The sequence below is a fragment of the Strigops habroptila genome, chromosome 1 (assembly GCF_004027225.2).
Source record: "Strigops habroptila isolate Jane chromosome 1, bStrHab1.2.pri, whole genome shotgun sequence".
NCBI classification, from domain to species: Eukaryota; Metazoa; Chordata; class Aves; order Psittaciformes; family Psittacidae; genus Strigops; species Strigops habroptila.
Window position 1 is genome coordinate 125,569,420 of NC_044277.2, and position 23,141 is coordinate 125,592,560.

The following is a 23,141-nucleotide window of genomic DNA, read 5'->3' on the forward strand; positions in this document are numbered from 1 at the left end:
GAATTTTGAAGGACAAACTAGACTGCAGGGGCTGATAGCTATGTAGCTAAAGAACTGGGAGGAGGAAACAGGAGGTGCTAGGGTGAACATTATCAACTATACATGTGAGAATGTGCTACAAAAGAAACCCACCAAAAAACTAGGAAATTCAAGCACAGAATGAACATAAAATTCACATTTTTATTTGAAATTTTCTGCCCTTCCAAAATATTCAAAATCTGAATCACAGAAAACTATTATTTTAAGTGTTTCAGATGTATAATTACATCATACACAAACCGGCCATCTCTATGCCCTATTTAAAACAAGAAGACTAATACCCCCATAACACACTACCTGTCTTTGCAATACCCAGAAGAGTTTTGGCTCTGGGAAGACTTGTGTGGGTGACACATGCAGAGCTGTGCTAAACGTAGCGCAGGCTCTCGTCACGAACTGTATACTTGCCAAACTTTTCATTCCCTCCATGCTCCATTGTAGAACTAGTTTGACCCTACTTGCATTTAACCATCACACATCTTCCAATAACGCTCTTACAATTCTATTGCTAGCTTTCATGTTTACCACTACGCTTGATCCTGGAGCTGTTGAAGTCATACCACTATGTTAGAGCATCTATTCTTTAAGATGTCCCCATTCTTCTAATTAAAAACAAACAACAAAACCCAACAAAACCCACCTTTCACGAAAAAGCCAAAAACCCTCCAGATTATTCCCTCAATTTTTTTTAACACCTCATAAGGGTTTTGGGCAGCTGGCTCATTTAAAGTGTTAGTGCAGGGGCTGGGGTAGCTCTGGCAACCGAGATGGTTTAGGGACTCTTGCAAAAGCAATGACCCTGCATTGCTCTCCTTCACCATCCATCCCTCACCATTAGATTTTGTGTTTATCTCCTGTACTCGTGTGATATAGCCAAACAAAAATCCCTGGCTTGCTACTTTTGCAGAGTGCAACAATGGGCTTGACAGCGCAACGAAGTCTCAAGGAACTCGGCTCTTGGGACAGGGATTAACTAAAAGCAGTTCTGTAGTGCTTCGTTTCCCCGCAGGAGAACTAAGCAAGTGCCAGGCTGTTTTGGGATAAATTAACACGCACCACACCAACCCGAAAGCGAATGGGGCCGCACCGACCCACCGCGGCGGGCACTGCCGGCACCACCCGCGCCTCGCTCCCCGCGGGAGGCCGCTGCGCCGGCGGCACGCCCGGTGCCCGCCCCGGCGCCGGCCGGGCGGAGAACGGGCACTGCCTCCTCCTCGGCTTCACCTCACGCTGCGCAGGCGCGCTCGCACCGCGCATGCGGCGCGGGGCCGGCGGCGGGCAGGCGCGCAGGCGCAGCAGCGGAACCGGCCGCCGCGAACAGGCGGGCGCGGGTCTGCATCCGGGTCGTCGCCGTGCCCATTGTCTGGGGAAGGGGCCCGGGGCTCGGTGGCTGTGCACCCGAGGGCCCCTGCCCGCCCGCCGCTCACCTCCGTAGGCTTTAGTAAGTGATCCGCAGCGGCTCTTCCTGCCCCGGGGGGATGCGGGGTCCCCGCGGGGCGCCCCTGCCCCGGGCGGGCGGGCGCATCGCCGTCCCTCAGGCTGCCTCGGCTGTTCTTTCCCCGTGCCTTTCCTCGCCGGCGCTGATGGATCACGCCAAGGCGCCACGTCCGGAGGTGTTGGTGGCTCCAGGGACCTCCGGCGACCCCAGTGTCCATCTAGTTCCCCCAGGATTCCTGCCGGTGCCCGGGGCTGCAGCCGGTGCGGTGCAGTGTGGTTTCTCGGCGCCTGCGGGGAGCACGGCGGCTCCGGCGGGCTGTGGCTGGGTGCTGTGGGCAAACCCGTGCCGCTGCCCGCCCTCGCCTGTGGGGATGGATGTCCCCGGCACCCCCCACCTGCCGGCGGCGTGGCGGGCAGTGCTCCTGCCTGTCACGGCCGTTCTGCCTTGCCTTTCGTTTAAATATCTGTAACGGCTCATATGATATTCTTGTTATGCCACCTAGTAACAGTAGTGTTTTTTTTCCTGCAGTGGACCGCAGTTCGAAGAGGAGACAAGTGAAGCCTTTGGCAGCTTCGCTGCTGGAAGCTTTAGATTATGATAGCTCTGATGACAGTGATTTTAAAGTTGGAGATGCTTCAGGTAAATCTGCTTCCTCATCTCCTCCTTGCAGAATTACCTCATTTTTGTTTCATTGTTGCTCATTTAATATGATGTGGGAGACAGAATGTTATTAGTGAACTGTTGGGACTTGGAGCCACTTAGAAGTTCAGCGTCTTGATTGGATAACTGGAAATTCTTGGGCTGTGGATAAGAAACAACTGATTAAACAAAAAATCCGTACAATACTTCAGTTGTAGTTAATTTTTCCTCAACAGAACTCACAATTATCAGACAAGTTTTTGCAGAACATTTCATTAGCTACTGTGCTGACTGCCTTAGCTGTGTTTACTGCTTTTTATTTTTACAATGTAGAGATAACTTTTGAAATACTCACTGTATTTAGTACTGAAACCAAAATGTTTTAAAGGCATTTTGTTTTGAATCAGTCTGGATAATAGTTTGTTGTGGACCTAAGAACTAGCCTCTTTCTCAAGGTTAGTTACACTCTGTGAGTGAAGCCCTTGAGCAGAAAGATAATCTGTTCAGGGTTTTGTTGTTTTTTACAATAGACAAACTCAAAGTGCCCGTTCAGATAGCTGTGCAGAAAAATTTATGCATTTCATACTAGAAGGAAGTCCTTGCCTCAGAGTGGTTTTGTTCTGCAGTCTTTTCTATGCGTGCATGTTCCTATATCTGCATTGAACATTGTCAGAAACTCAAGGTAAACAAGATGCCAAAATAAAATGGATAAATGTAAGTATATTGGAGGGAAGGGAAAGAAGGGGCAGGACCATGTTTGTAAATGAACTGCACATTGGAAGTTCTGTGGCATATGCTCAGGGAATTAAGCAAAGAGATGCAGGGTGTGTAAAATATAAGAGAAGCATTATGACAGCTTGTCACATAACTTCACTTTATTGTTTCTGCACTGGGGACACTAATCTGTGTTTTCATGTGAATGTATTGTGGAAAAATATTCCCTGTCTCCATTTAAAGGCTCAATTTTTAGCATCTGGTAAGCTCCTCCTTATTAATGAACTTAAAAATGCTTAATAATCATTTCTGCATTTTCTTTCCCCCAAGCTTAGACATATTTCCCTTGCTTGGTCTGGTAGAAGTAGGCTGCAGTGACTTTAAAGAGTAAAACTGATGTCATCTTACCAATTTCATACTAAGATTTCTGGGGGCTTGTTAATTTACTTTTTAAGTCTTATTTTGGGGATTTTTGATCCTTTCTTTTGATTAAGGATACTGCCTTTTGTAACGACAATTTGCCATAAAAGGAAATGATTTTTAGTTCCCAAAGAAAATCTCCCTTTTCTGGAACAGTAGTGTAGACAGGATTTTAGGAAAAAGGAGAATTGGAAATGGAGTATGGCAGATGGACCCATAGAGCAATATATTATTTGATTAAAAGACAATCATTAATCAAAAATAATGAATAAAGCTTCCTGACTCAACTGTGTCAAAATGCAGAGGATTCATTTGTAATTTATATCCTTTTTGACTTTTAGGATATCATATGTAGACATGGGGATGATCAGTATCTAGCCTTGAGAGTATGTCAATCTCAATTTCATTCTGAGCAAGTTCATTTTGTTTTCCCTTAAAAAAACAGCACTGAATTGAAATGATGCCAGAATAACCCAAGTTCTACTTAGAAAATATTTTTTGAATTAAGTTTTTTTGTTCATATATCTCATATAGCATTGTTTTAATGTGTCAGAACCTATATCTATCACTTGTAGTAAAAATTAATGTTCTGTTCAATAAAACTTAAAATGTAGTGAAAACGCTTTGAAACAGCAGCAGAGTTTGACGTTTTACACTTTATTCTATGATTTTTCAATGACAACGGAGAAAGTTGTAATGTTTTCAAGAAGTTGGGGAATAGAGAGTTATTAAACATAGAACCTCCTAAGTTGAAAGAAAAAAGAAACATGTATTGTGTGCAATACAAGTTAAATTGAACAGAACACCTGTGCTGATTTAAAATTAAGCTGGTATTACACAGCCTTAAATGTGGTTATACCTAGCCCATTTAGATTTGGATGGAAGAAGTGCTGAAATAAAAGGACTTTTTTTTACACACACACACATATAAATAAAATTGATAATGTTGAAGTTATGTGTATATATAAAGAATATGTGTGTACACCCACAAACAACACTGCTAAACAAATTCTGGATTGTTGCTAATAGAAAACAGGTTTTCCTTTTTTCCACCGTGGATTCAGCCTTCAAAGTATAATGTGTATTACTCCAGTACAATTGGGGCTGTTGCTCTTTTTCCTCCTTCAGTGACCATAGAGGTCTCTCCATGTGCAGCCTATTGCAAATCAATATTTAGTATTTGTTTGAATTCAGAATTTCATTGTATAGTTTGCTTACAAAGGGAAACAAATGTGACAGAAGGAAGGAACAATCTTTCTACATGGAAAATGACCACATATTCTACCCATGCACTCAGAAAAATCCTGTAAGTATGGTAATTCGACAGGTCTGCAATGTATGTGTGATTCACAAATGCACATATAGGTGTTTAAAAAACCAAAACAAATCTGAAAGTTAAAGGACTATTTAGACACTGAATTAAAAGAATTCTGAAGTTGTGTACTCACTGTTGGTGATGTTGCATCTGTATGTATGAGCTTTAGGGTGTTGAGTGATGTGTGGTAGTAGATTATACTATGCAAGTCTAGGACGGCTGAGCCCTGAACATTTAATCTTTTATGCACATTCATTGTTCTGTCAGATTTCTGGGAATACGAGATGCAGTAAGGATTTGAGGAGTTGGTATTAAGTACTTGTAGGAAGGATACAGCATTTCTGAATTTCTGTATTGAGAGTCCTGATGCTGTGGTAAATTTTTTTCATTACAGAAAAGATTTCTAATCATCTAATTTCCATTTCCACCAAAAAAGTCCATAGGAGATGCAGCCTTTGCCTACAGTGTAGTTAATCTCTTCTTTCAGATCTAGGTCACGCCTAGATCTGAAACAAGCAATTACTGCCTTTTCCACTTAAAAGATCTCATCATTCTGACATCTCTTTAGGGAAACTGATTTTAAAACTGTTATATTCTTGTAAATTTACTTAATGTAAATAGTTTTCAGGCCTGTGAGCTTTTCATTATGTGAATATCAAATGAAGTAGTTTTTTAATGGCTGCTCTGTTTCTACGTAATAATGTACTGTGTTTTCTGGTTTTTACAAACATCTTGAAAAATTTGCTCCTTAAGTAGGAATGTTATATATAATCTTAATGTGGGATCAATCAAAAAACTGTCCCTTTGGAGTAGGAGCATACAAATATGTCACTTGAAATTATGGTTCTGTAATGTGCTCAATTGAAGCTTTTTAATAATATGTTTCACAGTATGGATCAGTTATTTGAAGTTTTGCTTTTAAGTTCATTAGAGCATACTTCTTGGTTTTTTGTTTGGGTGTGGGGTTTTTTTGTGGGTGGTTTTTTTTTTTTTTCTACTTTCTTTTTTTCATTTCTCGTAAGAGCAGCTGGAGATACAATGCTGTCAGAAATCAGTGTATACACTATACAACTATAGTTGTACAGTGATTACCAGCAGGATTCCAAAGCAAGGATTTACTGCTTTTCTTCTCTGTCATCTTGAAGTTGGTCAGTTTTGGCAGCTCATATACTGGAATTTAGATAATGCAGAGAAATGTAGTGTGGTCCCTGAACAAGAATGATGTGTGAGTTTAAGGCTTTCTCTCTGAGTGTAGCTAAAAAGAGCATAGCTGAATGGTGCCTTGAAGAACTGGATTCTTTTACTACTTCTGCTACAAGTCTGCTAGCCTCAAATTTTTAAAGACATTTGTAAATGTTTGATTATTTTGGTGTTGAATGTGGAGCCTGACTTGCATAAATATTATGTATTATTACTGCAGTTGAGGTCAGTAGGTGCTCTGTTTAAAATGATCTCTATAAATGCATATATTAGGTATTCTGAAAAACTTGTGACTTAATCTAGAAATAAAAAGTTGCAAATATATTTATCTTTCTGTAATTTGTTTCCTCTTAGCGCGATGGAGAATCCACTTCTGCTTTCTTGTGCAGGATATTGTAATACACAAAAATGTTTGTGGCACACCAAAATACTTGTAGTGGTAAACAGTACTGAAATACTGATGAAGAAACTAATACATTTGTTTTTGAGAATAAACATAAATGATAAGTAACAGCAAAGTTGTAGGGTGTTTCAGTAGACAGTGAATGTAAGCAAAAATACTGAATAGCTAATCATTAGTAAATTATCACTTAATTGCACAATCTTAATTAATACAATCATTTCAAGGCTTGACTTTGCACCTGGAATGTGTAGTCCCTCAGAGTGGAATTCCTGAGGGACTTTTCCCATTGAGAAAATGGAAAATACAGACGTTAGGTTTTCTTGGTTTATCTTTGTCTCAAGTGAGATCTTTTGTCCGTACAGATGTCTGCCACTTGAAGTAACACTTTGGAGTGACTGGCAAGCATTTTGAACTTGCATTCTCTTTGGAAGCACTTAAGATTTCCGTTCTTCTGTGTGTTTACTGACAGCAGAGGAGTCAGATTTCTAGCAGAAATCTAGGCTTTCATTCGAATGTCTGGGCAGGGTGGATTTACTGATGGGATGACGGTAGTTTTCTTTTGTTTTCGCCTTACTGTGACTTTGTGCCTTGTCTTCCAATCTGTCCGTCCCTTATGGAGCCCTTGCTCATTCATTCAGTGTCATTCTGCTTGTTCAGTCAGTCTTGAACAGGATTTGCATGGTCCCTACTTTACTACTCCTAGTTTACTTTCTCTTGCATCTCCTCTCTTCTGTGCGTATGTCTATTTCTTGTGTATTTCCTGCCACATGGAGAAGTTTCTTCTGTGCTTTATTTGCTCCAGCTTGGTGGGATGGTTTGTTTGCAGCCTGGCCACTTCAGAGTCTAGATAGGCCAGTGAGGATGGGATGTTTCAAGTGTTTCTTGAGCATATACTTGTTACTTGTTACAGTGCTTCAGAGGCTTAGACTTAGCATGTCCTTAGCATGTGTTCAGCTGTCTCCCAGATGTCACTTCCCTTGTAGAAGATGTGAAACTCTCAGGTGTTTCTTGGAAAAATACATGTTCTGGCTCAGTATGCAGTAGCTTGTATTGGAATTCAATTTTATGGGTTATTTAGGACTGCAACTTTACTGAGGGAAGTCACGGGGTACACAATACTTCAGGCGAAACAAATAAAGTTTGGTAACGTTAAAACCAGGGAAATGTCAAGCAAATTCAGGAGGTAGGGCAACAAATTCCATCTGCATTATAGTATTGTAAATAAGGCTGTTCCCAATGACTCAAATCAAAGTTGGTAACCTTTAGTTTTGAGTGCTTTTCGACTTGAATAGACATCCACTAAAATGCTGTGTAACTATTGCTAGTGTAGAAGTAAGGAAACTGCTTACTAAACAACTCTTACTTATGTTCTTCTTCCATCCTATTTTGCATTAAATTGAATACTTCTGAACTAAATGTAATCATGGATCAGTGATCAGTTTCATTTCCTACTCTGCCCAGTTTACATCTGCAGTTAATACAGATTAGATACTTTTTTCAAAAGATTGAGAAGTGAATCTCTCTTCTTAGAGCAGTAATATCTCAATCTATGTTGATTTTGGTTTGTAAGTTTTTAATCATATTACTTTGTCTGGTTCCATTTTTTTTTTTTTTTTAACTGCCAGCATTATCAGTGTTGAGTTGCCAGTAGTCTCCCAATGTTTAATCATCATACTTAGCAAAATAGCATAGAGAGCCAGTAGCATATATCTAACTGATGTTAGATTCTATTTTGATGTTGCAAGTGAGGTATTAAGCCTTTTCAGTTCTTGCTTTCGGTATAGTTATATTAGTCTTAGCATAATGGACCTCTGTGGCTTTAGTCTGATAGACAAATGTGATGAGAATTTTACTGTTACATAACTCTGCCTTTGGCAATTTAAAAGTTCATATTTTCCATATATGATCTAGCTTTTCCTGCCTTATTTTTACATCTAGTTATTAATACCAGAACTTTCTAGTTATCTTAAGCATTTCCTTAAAGTATTTTGGAGTCTTGAAAATTATTTGCAATTGCTAGATCAGATGTGTAGGAAATACAGATGCTTTTACACGTTTGGTATAGCACATGCGCAAAGGAGTTTTTTGTGACTGGAGCTATTCTTGTAAGGAAGTTTATGGGCAGAAGTTGTTGACAGACACTTTTTTGCAGTGCTTTCCACTTTCCCTGTCTGTCAGAATGTGGGCACACCCTGGTGAGGACTTGTTACATGGTGTGTAACATGGTGTTTCAGCAGAGATGCCCAAGTAATTTCATGTCATCATGTCAAAGGTTTGTTGCCTGCCTTGTGATTGGGAGAAAGAGGCTAAGGAACCACTAGGCAGAGTGATGGTGATTGAATGGCTTTAACCTCCAAAACAATTAACCTCACATGTAGCCTGTTTTTTGTTACCTAAAAAGAAAGTATTGTGAGGCACACTGGTCTGGATGACTTGTCACATGATGCCTGTAGACTATAACTGACCAATAATAGGAATAACTTTTGACAAGGTAGTTGTTTTTTATATTGCATGCTCAGTTTTCAGCGTTTTCACTCCTTTTCAATGTTCCAGGATCCTGGATTTTATTCTCTATATGTAGCTTTGAGCACCTGGGTGAAACTCAACCAGACAGGACTCAGTGCAAAAAAAAAAAAAAAAATAAAAAAAAAATGAAGGAATAGAAGAATGATTCTAGATGCTTCACCCCTGCTATCTGGAGTTGATTAGCCTTTGGCAAGCCCAAAATCAAGTCTGTGATTTTCTTTATCTAGTTTATCCTTCAGACTTCACTTAAAAACAAGCATTTAGGCAGCTTTTTACAGAGCTGCTTGTTAAGCTAAATACTGCATTGAAGAATCAGCCTGTCTACAGTGAGTGGGTGGCCATGTACTTACGTAGTGTAGCACTTACTCTCTGTACACATGGAAATAAAATCAGTGGGTACCATATTTCTAGTTGCTTGTACAATAGTCATGCAAAACCCTGGGAGGATTTTTTTTTTTTAACGGTTGTAGTGATTTCAGTAGCTTTCTCCTGAAGTCTGGTGCCTATTATGCAAGACTCCATAGCTGATGTGGAGATTAGCAGTCACTTTTATCTTTATTACACTTTTTCATGTGTTAATTCTGGAGCATAATGTTCTGTCCTGGAGAATTCCTCTCTGAATTGTCCTCTTTAGGTTTGACTGCCACCTGCTGTTGTGCTCCAAAGAGCTAAAGGTGTACAGGAATAAATGGCGCCTTTCTCACAACTCTTATGTCTCATATTTGTTCTGAGTGGAACTCTATATTCTTTGCTATTTGATGGTGCATTGGCTCCATCTTTCACTGAGAGTAGCTTGAGTTCTCTCCCATAGGGAATAACATGATATGGTTGCCAATTCGAAAGAGCCATTCTTTAAGAATTTCTTTCAAGGAGAAAATTGTATACTACAGCCTCTTCCTAACTGAAAGTGCATCTGACAGAAGAACACCTGCAAAAATAGCTGTTATCACAGAATAGCTCTTTCTAAAAAAGCACCTATCACAGTGGATCCATTCAGACAGAAGAGGGATATCGCTTACTATAGGTATCTCTGGTGTGTGCATGGATGCAGAAAGAGTACAAAGCATAATGTGCAGGCAGAAGGCAAAGAGAATTTGAAGGAGGGAAGTGAATGTAACTAATGTTTATTTGTTCTCTGTTTTTTATTGTTTGTATGGCATAAAGCAGCTAGAGAATACTGTTAGTTCTGTAGTATTGATGTACAAGGATCCCAGTTGGTAATTTAGAGTGCTGTTAAAGGCTAAGCTATACCCAGACTGAGATTCTGCCTAAAAATGATGGGGAAGCATTAATTCACAAGAAGCATAAGCATGTTTGGAAATGGATTGCATATTAGTTAATACTGTCTCTTATTTCCTAGGCATGCCTGAGGAGCATTCTACTCTTTCTAAATTTCGGTTAATTACATTGTACTTATGTTACTACTGTTAAGGCTGGTAGACATAGGGAAATGATTGAATTACTCTTTTTCTCTAAAGACTGTACAGTAACTTGTGTTACTATATTCTCATTTTTTTCTGGCTCTTTAAAGGTTAGAACATTTGCAAAAAACTTTTACTTTCTATTAGGTTATAAGAGGACTGATAACATTAATGTCCTGATCAGTAATAGTAGCACTTACGCGTTTTTTGTTGGTAATTATAAAATCTCCTCATCAAATACTTCCACATACAGGTTTATTCAGAAAAAGACAAAGGTAATCATTATATGGAACTATCAACTGAATAACTGTCTAGTCACAGACAGTGATCTGTGGGATGGAAATAAACATCATGTGAAGTGTGTAGCACACAATCCCACTGTTTGTATATTTGTCTTTAGACAGAGGTGGATGCCTACACAGAAATTCTCTGTGTAGGGTGGTATTGAGTCGTGGTTTTTTGTGTGGTAACGAATGTGATTAAGGATTTTTTTTTTTTTTTTTTTTTTTTTTAACTTGCAAGCATCAACATGTTTCTTCTTTGCATCAAGAATTTGGTGATGGCTCTGAACAAACTGAAAACTGTAGCCACTGCCTAATTTATCCCTGCATTGGATCAAGCAAATCTGTATTTTATTTTTTTTTTGTTAATTTAAAAAATATTTTCTGAGTTTTTCATCATTAATACTCTAAATGAAAAGTAGTAGGTGAATATAAGATGAGAGATAGTCAAGGTGAATGATGTTTATAAATTTTATCATGTTCACTTGTCATATTTTGAAATATTTTTTACATGTATTCTGTAGAACAGATGCCTTATTTTTGTGATCTTTTTCATACAAAAAACCAAACATTCTTCTGTTCTTTTCTGTCGCACAGGCTGGCCTGTCTATAAATTGCACAGACTGGCTTTCTATCTTTTCTAATAATTTCTATTAATTAATAGAAATAGTGGCTACACACAGAACAATACCATATGGGTCGTATAAGGTTAGAATTTTCGCATTGTTGTGCAGCTGCAACACTGGGGCATAGTTTATGTAGGATTAATAAATGAAATAACATTGGAAATTAGAAGAGCCCCCAACCCAGGAAAACAAATATGTAATAAACATGAAGGTGTGGGGTTATCCATACTTCTGTTAGTACTTGTTGTGTAAACTCTCCATTTTGTAATTTCAAACTTTTTCTATTGGATAGCTATTTTATTTTGAAGATTTAGAAATCGCCTGCAGAAGTTTAAAAACTGGGATGCTCTCTTTAAGATGTGACTTCACATGGAAATTATTCTGTGCTACTGCTTACTGTTAATATGAGCTGCAGTTCAAAGGAACATTTAACGTTCATTTAATGAATACTGCCATCTTTTTTTTGACATCTTAAAATGTACTCATGTCTAACAGATTCTCAACATACCACTTGAAATAGCAGTATTTGGACACCAGCTGAAAAAATAGGTGGAATACCTTATGAGGGAGGAACATGCATCATTCTTTTGTTTAACAACTTGCTTCAACAGATTTTATTTTTGGGGGTACATTTGTGTCGGCACTTTTTTTAAATTTTCATATGCTCAACAGATTCTGAAGGAAGTGGTCATGGGAGTGAAGATGCATCAAAGGACAGTGGTGAAGGTTCCTGTACTGAATCAGAAGAAAATATCTTGGAGGAGGAACCGGCAGAAGAGAAAGTAGAAGAGCAACAGCCAAAAAGCTCCACTGAAGAGGAGGTGCCAACAGCAGACAAAGAGGTAATTAAAACTGAAAAGAAAGAGCAAGAAGATGAAGAAGAAAAGCCAAAAAAGAAGAAAGAGAAGGAGAAAGCAGCTGAACCTGATACTGTAGCTGACGAGCAAACAAATGAACCAAAAAAATGGAATTTGCGCAGAAACCGACCTTTGCTGGATTTTGTGTCAATGGAAGAACTAAATGATATGGATGACTATGATAGTGAAGATGACAATGACTGGCGGCCTACTGCTGAGAAAAAAAAAGGAAAAAATGCACTGCGAAAAGAGGGGAGTGATGGAGATAATGAGGATGATGAAGATGATGGGAGCGGAAGTGATGAGGATGACAATGATGAGGAAGGTAATGAAGAAGATAATAGCAGCACGGCTAGTGATGGAGGATCCAAGAAGAAGAAGAGTAAAGTTCTTAACAGAAATAATGCAGATGATGAGGAATTGACAAATGATAGCCTGGCTCTTTCACAAAGCAAGAGTAATGAGGTAGTGCAACCAACTTTCTATAATATATCTGTTGACAAATGGAAACTACTCCCCAGTAGATATTCTGTTAATTTGAAAAATTAAACTGATTGGCTGGAATTGTGTTTAGAGGAATAAGTGAAGCAGCAAAATTATGCTAAATAGGCACTGCATATTAAATAACCTTGCTTGGACCATTTGGCCTGTCTAATGCCACTAAAGTCAATAGAGTGACTTCGCTTGTCTTTAGGGGCGTTGGATTAGTTTTAAAGCAAATAGGAGGTCCAGTATGCAAATCAAGGTGTATTAGTGAGACTTCTAGTTCTGGTTTAGCATAAATGTTGCATATCTGTAATGTTCTAAAAGTTAAAAGCATCTGTGACATATTCATGAAATAGCTAAATAACAGGTTATTCTTTATCCTAGCCCTTTGTGACAAACATCAAAGTCTGAACACTAAGTTCCCTGATAGAAGAATTCTAAGTAAAGAAATATGCACACTGGGTTTAAAATCAAATGGGATAATCGTGATAATTTATGTTAAGTTTTCTTATAATGCTCAGAAGTGAAGGAATTTCTTACAGTATGAAAAAGCATTTGGGAACTATTATATTAAATATCTTCTGATTGCAGAATTTGAAAATTTTACAAGTGTTTAATAATGCAACTTTTTTTTTTTTCCTATGCACAATTACCTGGAATACAGTTGCCTGGAAGGTTGTGCCTGTGGAAAAATTAAGATATTACATTGTCAAGATGGTTAACTTCATATCCTGCAGTAGCAAAATTTTGAACAAAGTGAGAGAAGTTGCTGCAGAATCTATGTTCAATTTTGCAGTAAATAATTGCAATATCAACATAGCATTTGATAAGTGATAGTGATATGACACTATTAAAAGTTCTGCTGTTCCATTTAATCTTTATTTTAATGTGTAAAATGACAGGGAACTAAAAAGACTATTTGAAAGAATCAGTTGTCTCCATTTCAGATGTTATGTATTTTATATATATATATGATTGCCAATGAGCTGTGCTGTTTTAATTACTAGTAATAGTTGTGATGGGGGAAAAAAAGCATAATTCTGGTTTTTTTTTTTTCTTTTGTTTTATTATTTTTTTTTCTTTTTGTATAGGCATCTTCTTTCTTTGTCTAACTCTGTAATTCTAGTGTCGTTACATGTATTCTCTTAGCTCAACAGCTGAACATGCTCTACCACTAGAGATGATCAGAACATCCGAGATAGGCAATTTTCTTTCAGAGTTGTTTCCCATATCAGAATGGAGATGTGAGTCCACTTTCACAGGGATATATTCTTGAGTATGTCCATAATTTCCATTGACTTGAAAAATTAGGCCTGTTTCAGAAACCTGCAGCTGTGTCTGATGTATTTCTTGTGAAGCTTCTTAATATGCATGGACCTCAGATTCTGTTCTTGCCTTGGGTTTAGGACATTGATCAAAAGATAAAATTTGAAAATTTGTAATTTAAATTATAATTTTGTAACTTCTTTACATGCAGTAAAGGTAAATTATCAAAGTACTGCTTATGAATAGGTCTTTAACAAGAAGTCTTGCAACAATGAGTATCTGTAGATACTCTCCACCACAATATTTTAAAATAGTAAAAAGAAAAAGGTAAAAAATCTTGTCTAGCAGACAAATCTAGCAAAATTTCATTATGCTGCACAAGCTAATTTCTTAGAAAACCAGATGTCTGAATGCATAATTAATTGATGAAGGAATGTTCAGGTAATTAACTCTGAACATGTTATAGTGTCCTTAGTATGCATTCTTCCTTTCATTTCCTTACTTTTTGGGGTTGGCTGTTGGGGAGAGGGAGGAGGGGTTGTTTGTTTTCTGTTTCTGTGTGATTTTGATTTTTATTTTATTTTTCTACGTTTTACAAAAATATTTTGAGGTCTGCATGTTTTAACCTGTGCTGTAATGAAATATTATGTGGTTTTCTACTTTATCAAGCACAGAATAGAAACTTAGCTTTCCTTTCTAGAGTCAAGCATCATTAGTAGATAAATATGCTTTTCTGGTTTTATAATTGCTACCACTTTATGGGATTCTTCTGTTCTCAGTGAGGTGGGGGTTTTCTGTTTATTTATTTATTTAAAATTCCTTTAAAGTTAGATGTATACAGGCATATCATTTGAAATGCTCGCTTTCTTCATTAACACCGCAGATACGGGAATTACATAGTGATACAACTGAAATTGTTTCTCTCACTTGGGTAGGGAATAGGACTTGTTCAGAACTTGGCAGCAGTTACCATCTCTACATTAAAGTTGCTGTGCTTTAGACATGTGAGGTCAGCTTCTGAGATGGGGTTTCTCAGGTATTTACATGGACTAAGCAGGGGAGAGCAGCATACATTCCACATCACCCTCCATGTCTGCATAGAAAATTAAGTTATTCTGCTGCTCTGTTTGACCTGTTGGCTGTCTTCGCATAAGGTAAACCATAATGGATGGGGGTCCTAATATTAGATCCAAATTTGCTGTCCTTCCATCATTGCTTGTTTTCCCTCTCCCTGCTTATTTTTGCATATGTTCTCACTGTATAAACAGCTAGTGTTTTTTCAGTGTTGTTTTTACAGTGCAATTCTGTTTATTTAACCTAAAATGATAGGGTTTTTTTGTTTGGTTGTTTTTTGTTGTTGGGGTATTATTATTATCACTACTACTACTACTATTATTATTTATTATTATTTTTAAATTACTAGACCTTGGGCTTCTCTAACAGTAGAGATCACAAATTTCTTCTAAACTTCTCTTAGTGAAGCCAAATAACAGTTTAAGTCGAAGGTACTGTTAGTCAAAACTGATTTCTGTAGAGTTACGAGATGCCTGTGCCATTACACAATTAATCTGCCAAAGTTAGGGAGAATCTACTGCCATTTTCCTCTCTGCCATATGAATGATAAGTTAAATATGAGTATTTTGAGCAATGATGGGCCACAGTATTTTCGAAAAACTGTACAAGTTTCTTGCTTTCCTCAAAGCAAGGACAACTTTGTCCTAAAAGGAAGATGCTGGAAGAAATGCTCTGTAAGGTTGAACTCTGTAGCAGAGAATCTTACATTTTTCACAACGATTTGCCTTCCTTGAGCAAGCATGATTGTGTGAATGGTTGTATAATCTTTAATTTTTACTCCTAGATGGGGGTTTATTTTCTTTATAGGTCATGTTTCCTTAGGTTGTTTAGAGAAAATGGATGGGAGATCCAGAAGTCTTTCCTGACCGCTAGAAGTATGTGCTTGATGTTTCCTAGGTCAAAAACATAACAATCCACCTCTGTTATTTGAGGAAAACTATTTGAACCCGGCTTTAGGTGGTAAGGTTATTTTGCCCTTTTATCTTGCTTTTAAATAAGGCAAGATTTCCCCGTTTACCTTCCAAATACCTGCCCAGATAAGCTAAAGTACAAAGAGACTTCATTAATGATTCACTAAAAACTTTGTGTGGAGACTTACTATATCAGATTGAGAAGTTATCATGAAGTAAGTGCATAGATTAGGATGAGAATTTAAGATGCTTGGGGAGGATTACATACATCAGGTAGCATTCATGGTACTTTTTACCTACATAGGCTACACAGGCATAGTACTGGTGGTGTTTTTTGTGTTTTAAATGGGGTGTTGGAATAAGAAAATGATGTTTGAGAGCGCACCTTCTACCTTAATATATTTCCCCCCCACCCCCCCCGGTCTGGTAGGATACCAGTTTTGGAATATTCTCAGATCTGTGATATGTTGAATGATGCCTGAACTTGTCAGCCTCTGCTCTGAAATGATTTAATTTATTTGCATTCAATGATTATTTTTTTTAAACTAATTTCACACTTCCCTATATGCCTTCATATCACCAATGAAGGTAGTTCAAGCTTAATGTTTGCTTTTTCATATAAAAATAAAAGATAATATATGGAAGCTGTAAAATTTTGCAGAAAAGACAGTGGAAATAATAATATCTCATAGTGGAAATAATAATAAGCCTAAACGGTGTTTATGAAAAAAATTAAATTTACATAGAGCTTTGTTTGGTTTGTGAAACACTTCTCTGTGTTTCCTTAAAGAAATTCCCTATTAAAAACCACATTCTTTTTAAGTGGTCTAGTTCACATCAAAGGTTGCCAAAACAGAGCATTATACTTGTCATACAAATGCTTACTCCTGTATGTAATCAGAAGAAAATAAATTATTTTATTTTAATAAATCATATGGTTTTGCATAGAGGCATATAAATCTGCATTACAACAGAATAGAACTAAGCTGATAATTTGCTGTATTTTACATAAGTGAAAACTTGGCAGGCTTCTATTAGCTGTTTATTTTCAGATTTTGCAGATCCATGTAACTTCTTTTTGGAAGGTGAAATTTTAACATTTGAAGGTCACCTTTGGCCTTGGTGTATTTTTTTTTTTTTTTTTTTTTTTTTTTTTTCCTTTTACATGGTTTCTTAGGTGTGTGTTATTTCCTTATAGTAGAACATAAATGGTTTAAAGATGTGTATGTTTCTATTGCGGAAATAAGACCCTTCTCTGGCCTTTGGATCTGTAGGTATATTGAGATCAGATCGTATCTGTACTTTCTCCCAGCTCTATGTTTGTGGATGAAGCATTTGAATGTTCTGACAACAAAGAAGCTTTTAATCTTGTGAAAATAATTTTCCATCTCTTTTTGTTTGTTCAAATATTGAGCAAAACCCAGATCTTTTGTTTATTGTGAATAAAATTGAAGTTCCTGGCATAATTCATGTATCTTCATTTTTCAATATTAGGACTCATTGATCCTTGAGAAGTCTCAAAATTGGAGTTCCCAGAAAATGGACCATATTTTGATTTGTTGCGTTTGTCTTGGAGATAACAGTGAAGATGCTGATGAAATAATCCAGTGTGACAACTGTGGAATAACAGTGCATGAAGGTAATACAACCCTTCATTCTCATTGTGGGAGGAAAGCGCATGTGTTGCTTTTAATAAAATTTTTATGTGCTTTTTCCAAAAAATCAAAGTCTTTGAACTCCAGCAGGTACTTTCTTGTAATACTACATGGATCTGTTTTAGTAGTGGAACATCCATCTTCTACTTTAGCAAAGCAAATATACGCAACTATAGGACAGGGCATGTTATTCAGATACCTGTATAATGAATCACCGTCTGCAAATATTTGAACTGTACATTGTATTTTCAAGGCTTTAGGTTATTAGATTAAATGCAATTTTGTCTTACCTATTTCAGTATATGAATTTGATTGCATAACTATGATATAAGATCATAAGAATAGGAGGTCTTCTAAAAGAAGAGGTTTTCTACATACACATTTGCTGTTTAAAAAAGGCAGAGATAGGGAGGAGAAAAGAAAGGAATGGTCTATGGCATTTAGTTATAAGTGAAAATAGCTTGCTTTGAACTCTCTCATGATTTTCAGTGACAATTTAAAATGGGGAAATTTTAAAGTTAAAAGATACTTAAATCATTGTTCGTTGTTTTGCTGATTCCTTCAAAATCTAGTCTTGTGTATGTGTTATAAATGTAGGAAGTTTGGCTTTAAAGAAACACTTCCAGAATAATGCTGAGGTAAGCATATGAAATGTTAACATCTTTACACAGAAGGTGAGGCTGTGTTGTATGTCATTGTCTTCTTCTTGAGGATGTAAGGCAGGGTAGATACAACAGAGAGAGGCATACCTATTTTGTTGAAAAATAAACCCTCTTTTTTTTCTTCATTAATCAGGTGGTGATTTGGTTTTTGTTTGTCTTGTTTTGATTTTATTATCATTTCTGATATCCTGTACCTTTTTAGGGCTTCAGTTTTTCAAGGTTTCCAGAAAAAATGAGATAGGCTACTTCAATCCTTTGAAATTAGGAGAAGGTAGGCTTTCATTCTTCGACAGCATAAAAGGTGTATCTTTAGTTTATGTGACTCCATTCGTTTTAAATTTTTTTTGAGCTATTCAGCATGCCTTTTAAAGTGGGAAGTGCTTTTGTTAATCCCCTACTTCCCTTTTGTTTTCTCATACTAGATCGAAAATTGTTTCAAAACAGTATTTCTCGTGCATTGAGCTGTAGCTCAGTTCTTTGCTTAACATCAGTTAGGAAACTGAGGATGAAATTTCTGTCCTCAGGTTCAGGTGCCATGTTAAGCGTCAACATGTACCGTATTTCCTGAAGTCCTGTTGTGGTCCTTTGACGAGCTAATCAACAGAGCTTAGAGAGCAGTTTAGTTGGCTTAATTTATGATGAGCTGGATCATACTCTAGGTGCCTTTGAGGGCATTAGTCAGGTCTTCATTGACTATAACAAGTGTTCGACTCTTAAATTTAGGTGTCTTGGTATGGTTGCAGAGTTTCTTCCTCTGTATCTGTGAAGTTTTTGGAAAGTAAGGTGCAGAATATATTTGATTTCAGATGCAGTAAGCTACTAAAAGTTAGTTTTATAGAATCTTGAGAGATTCCTCCCCTCCCCCCCCAGTACAGTCTAATTTTAATCCATGAGGAGAAAAATATTGAGTGAAAGAGCCTTTTGCTTATAGTTATGAATACCTATTTGAGAATTCCCCAAATATGAAATGCAGTCAATACATCTAAACCCTAAAGCTGTGGAGCTCCCTGAAAATTCTTCTATAAGATTTATTTAATGATTGTATAGTTAGTCATGTTAAAATGCAGAATGATTGTGATGGAAAAATGATCTTCTAACTTTTTAGAATCAAATGATGGCAAAATAGTTTTTTATTCCAGAGGAGTGCCCTAAAAAATCCCTAAAGATCGTTTCCTTATTTTGTTTAGTTTAGTAAACCTTTTGTACCTACAGAAGATAAGATTATAGCTGGCCTTCCTCCACCAGCAAATAGTTCCATAGTTCAAAAGCCACTTAAATTTTAGTGGTTCATATCTATCTAAAAGTAATTGCTGCTATTCTTCTTTTTAAAGTGTTACAGGCTAAGATTCCCTATAGTCCCACTGTTACAGAGTACAGTGGCTATGTTTTCTTTGTTGTTATTGCAACAAAGTAAATAGATTAATTCAGAAGATTTAAATTGCTAGTTTGTTCCGATAAGTTCTACAGTCTGTACAAGCTAGTTGACTATGGGTGTTGGTTCATTTTTCACACGTACATTTGAATGTATAGATCTTTACCATTTATTTTAATAATAAATACTTAAAAGCATATGTAAAGCAGCTGTGAAGTTCTATTTGAACAGGTTTAGTCTTGGGGAAAAAAAAAAAGCAAGCTGTGTAGATGAAAGTAAGTAATTGTTGACTGTGATAAAAATGTTAATTTTCCCTGCAACAAGCTGAACTTCAAATCTGTGGTAATTGCAATTTGGAAGTTTACTTGGTATTTTATGTGTATGTTTCATTGCTAGATATGTATATCAATTTGTAAACATATGAATATAGTTTTAAGTAGAGATGAACATTTATTCTCGTGTATTTTTTCTGTATTTTGATATTTTATAATGGTACTGTTTTAAATCAGAGCTTTTTTCAGTCATTTGTTTAAATAATTGCTTGCAGCAAATCAAAATTTTATAAACAAATTTGGAACATTTGAAGTTTTAGTTTGATCCAGTGATCTTACATATACACATGTTAAATAATTTAGAGATTCCTGCACTCTTGCCCAGAGATCATTCACTCATTGTATTACTTCTGAATGCATGAGTAATAAATAAAGACACAGACTACCATAAAGAAGATTCAGTGAAAACCAAAATGGAGTGCAGCAAGTACTTTTTGTTCCTGTTGGCTTAATGATTCAACTTAGGTGATTTCCAAAAATAAATTGAGAAGCAGTTGAAGAAATAATTACTATCTAATCATAAAACATTGCTTGCAAACTCAAGAATTATTTTTTTTAATATTAATAGAGGCGAGGTGTACTCTTGATATCATTGACTTTAAACTGTGTCTCGTAACTGTGTGCCCAGATCATGAACATAGGCTGTATTGTAATAAGTCCTTTGTGCTATTATACACAGCTGCTTTGTAGTTTGAAATACGTGTTCCAGAAACAAGCGAGTCTGTTTTGTTAACACATTGGAAACCAAGAACTTGTAGTTATCTTTGCAGGTTTCCTTTAGTAGGTAGATTGCTGTGGCTGCAGACATCATGCTGTGTCCTGAAATTTGTTCTAATAATTGAGCTTTTGAGTTTTTGAGAAGATGCAGTTTCTAGCACAGTATTGAATGAAGAGGCTCTTATTTGAGTTGTACAGAAATCAATTCAGTGATGTGTACCTGTGTTTGCCTGCAGTTGGGGAAAATAATATGCCCATTTCCTGTGAACTAATTTTGGTACTTAGCAGTTGTCTCTTCCCTAGAATCTCAAACCCAAGATGCCTGTTATTTTGAAATGCCCAAACAAAGCTGCTGGAATACTGCAGGGGTTTTCTTCATAGTTTTTGTATGCAATTTCAAGTTGTATTATAAATTGATGTGTTATCTCTACTTTTCTATAGCACTGTAGATATTTATTTGGAAGGAAGTGCGCTCCTTTCACACCCTACTGGTCCCACCCAAGGACCAACATAATGATATTGGTGATTTGATTGTTCTTTCCCTGAAGACGTTATTTTGTCTCTCCTTGTTGACTAGTACAGAAACTGTTTTACTTCACAGGGAGGGGTCTTACAGTCTTGGCTTGTGCCTTTGTGCTCTGCTGAAGTAGAAGTTTCTCTTTACCACAGAACCTCTCAGATGACTGGAAAAGATTTTCCTATAGTGGCTGCCTCTGTATTTAATATGAAGTTATTCACTTCATATCAGCCGTGAAAATGCTGCTTGAGTAAAACCTACTTCAGGACAACAGGGCTCCCTTCCCTGGGGGGGTCTTTCACTCTACTTGTAGCTAACTGGTCAAAGGGCAGTCCTGTGTGATAGTATGGCCCTTCACGTGAAGGTGAGCCTTCCAGTTGTGATCCCTACGTGACTGTATGCCAGCATAGTTGTTGGCAGGAATCTGTTACCCTCTTTTAGAGGGTAAGCTAATGTTGCCATGTGTTTTAAGTTAGGCAGGGTCTACATCTCCATTCTCCCTTGCTCCAGTGAGTTTTGGCTTTTCTAGCACAAGGTAGCTTATGGCTGTGCATACTGCTCTGTTACTTATGCCCCTGGGTACTTGGTACTAGCGCCTTTTCCTTCTGAGTTCCTGGTGCAGCAGCTGCCTATTCAGTCATAATTTGTATTCCTTTTGGTTTGCTCACTTGCATTAATCAACTGTTACATGAGGTCTTCCATGGGAAATGAGGGGTGATAACTCATTTGGGAGCAACTCTGCCAGTGCTCATGTGAAACACAGCAGCATGGCCAAGAGTAAAGGGGGATTCTGATTCAGACCTTAATAAACACTTTTACTTGCTTTACTGATGGATTTCGAGATTGCTAGGAATTCAGTATCCTTTCCAGTTTGCTGGATAGTGTTCATATCACCTGCATGGCTTGCATCACTTGTCCAAAAGCTATCTTTGCTCTGCAGACACATGTCCAAAAAAATCTATTAACTTTGTTGAGCAAATAACTGGTTCAAAATGACAGAAATCTCTAGCTGCCTCTAAAACTGTGGAGGTAATGTTAATTTAATATCCACTCTTACACTTTGCATTCATCTTATATGTCTAAATAGCCTGTAATTAATTAATAAGTCCATCAGTTAGAAACTTTTTCGCATTTCATGTATCAACATACCACATATCAAAAAAAGGAAAAATGTTTGCACTGCTAGGGAAAAGTCTGATTGAATTTGTAGTAGTACAGTTGCTTTTTGGAGTGTTTACTTCTGTGTAGAGATAATTCTTGGTTCTTTTTATAAAAATCTTCTTGAGGCACTAATCTGTCATTCTGGATAAATGCTTTTGTGGCAAGATCTTGTAATAGCAGGACACCGCTAGCTGTGGTGTCACATTTTTCAACATACTGATTGCATCGTTTCTGAAGAAATTGTTTGGTGCATATCATAGCATCTACCATAACTCTAGGCAGTACATTTGCCAGCTATTGCCCTTGGGTTAGTTGCTGTGAATTAAACGAGAGATATTCTACATTTTTCCAGCTGTTTTTTTTCCATTCCTTCTATTTGTTTCTTACTTTACTGTGATGTGCACAGTACAGAATAAAATTTCTCTTGCTGAAAGCAATAGCATAGTGGCCATATGCTTTACAGCGTAGTAAAAGGTTTTTGTGTTTTAATTTTGCTGCTTACCCTGATCTGCTGTTGTCTGGTATAAAAATTCGTTCTGCGAAATCCTGTACTTAAGTTCTCTTGATTTACTAAATAAAAATACTGTTCTGAATTTATGATGCATGAATTGATTAATGTCTTTAAGCTGTTTGTCCAATTAAGGATTGAATGTAATGTATTTTGAATACTGTGATCTCACAGCATTTAATTTTGCAAATCTACAGTTTACCTTAAAGTTCATGTTTTCATGGTGTGTATAAGAAGATTGTGTTTCAGAGTATATGTACATGTGGTTAACGTATGCAGATGTTCTGTTTGGCAAAAAATTACCCTCGCAGAGAAATGGAGGAACAGATGCAGCCAAGGCAAGAATTAGGTCTCTCTTTCCATTTCCCTCAGTGGTATAAATTTCAGAACAATTGTTTTAATGGTAGCATTTTAAAGTGAGTGCAATTTCATTTTAATGACAATCACATAAAATATAAGCTACTGGCAGAGTACAATGGCTTTAAAATCCAGGAATAAAAAAGTTTGTTTTCGGTATAAAATGACATACATTCAATAGACAATTCAGCTGTAATGGTAATATATAGATGCTGTTAGTGAAACAATAAATGTTATGAGAGTT

The 23,141-nt window shown here is 36.9% G+C and overlaps 1 protein-coding gene across 9 annotated transcripts in view; it reads left to right on the forward strand.

The window, feature by feature from the left end:
* Positions 1-1,274: 1,274 nt before the first annotated feature.
* The window catches only part of PHF14 (PHD finger protein 14), a 163,028-nt gene continuing 141,161 nt past the window's right edge, over positions 1,275-23,141 (forward strand). For 8 of the 9 annotated variants that reach the window (XR_003994643.1, XM_030508399.1, XM_030508389.1 and 5 more), the window contains exons 1-4: positions 1,510-1,737; positions 2,006-2,116; positions 11,695-12,344; positions 17,111-17,255. Coding sequence is in view for 8 of the 9 variants with exons in the window: in XM_030508399.1 (XP_030364259.1) it covers positions 1,518-1,737; positions 2,006-2,116; positions 11,695-12,344; positions 17,111-17,255 (1,126 nt within the window). In the remaining variant the exon portion in view is untranslated. Of the gene's footprint in view, positions 1,481-1,509; positions 1,738-2,005; positions 2,117-11,694; positions 12,345-17,110; positions 17,256-23,141 lie in introns of those variants that run through there. The other variant, XM_030508431.1, reaches the window with a different exon arrangement.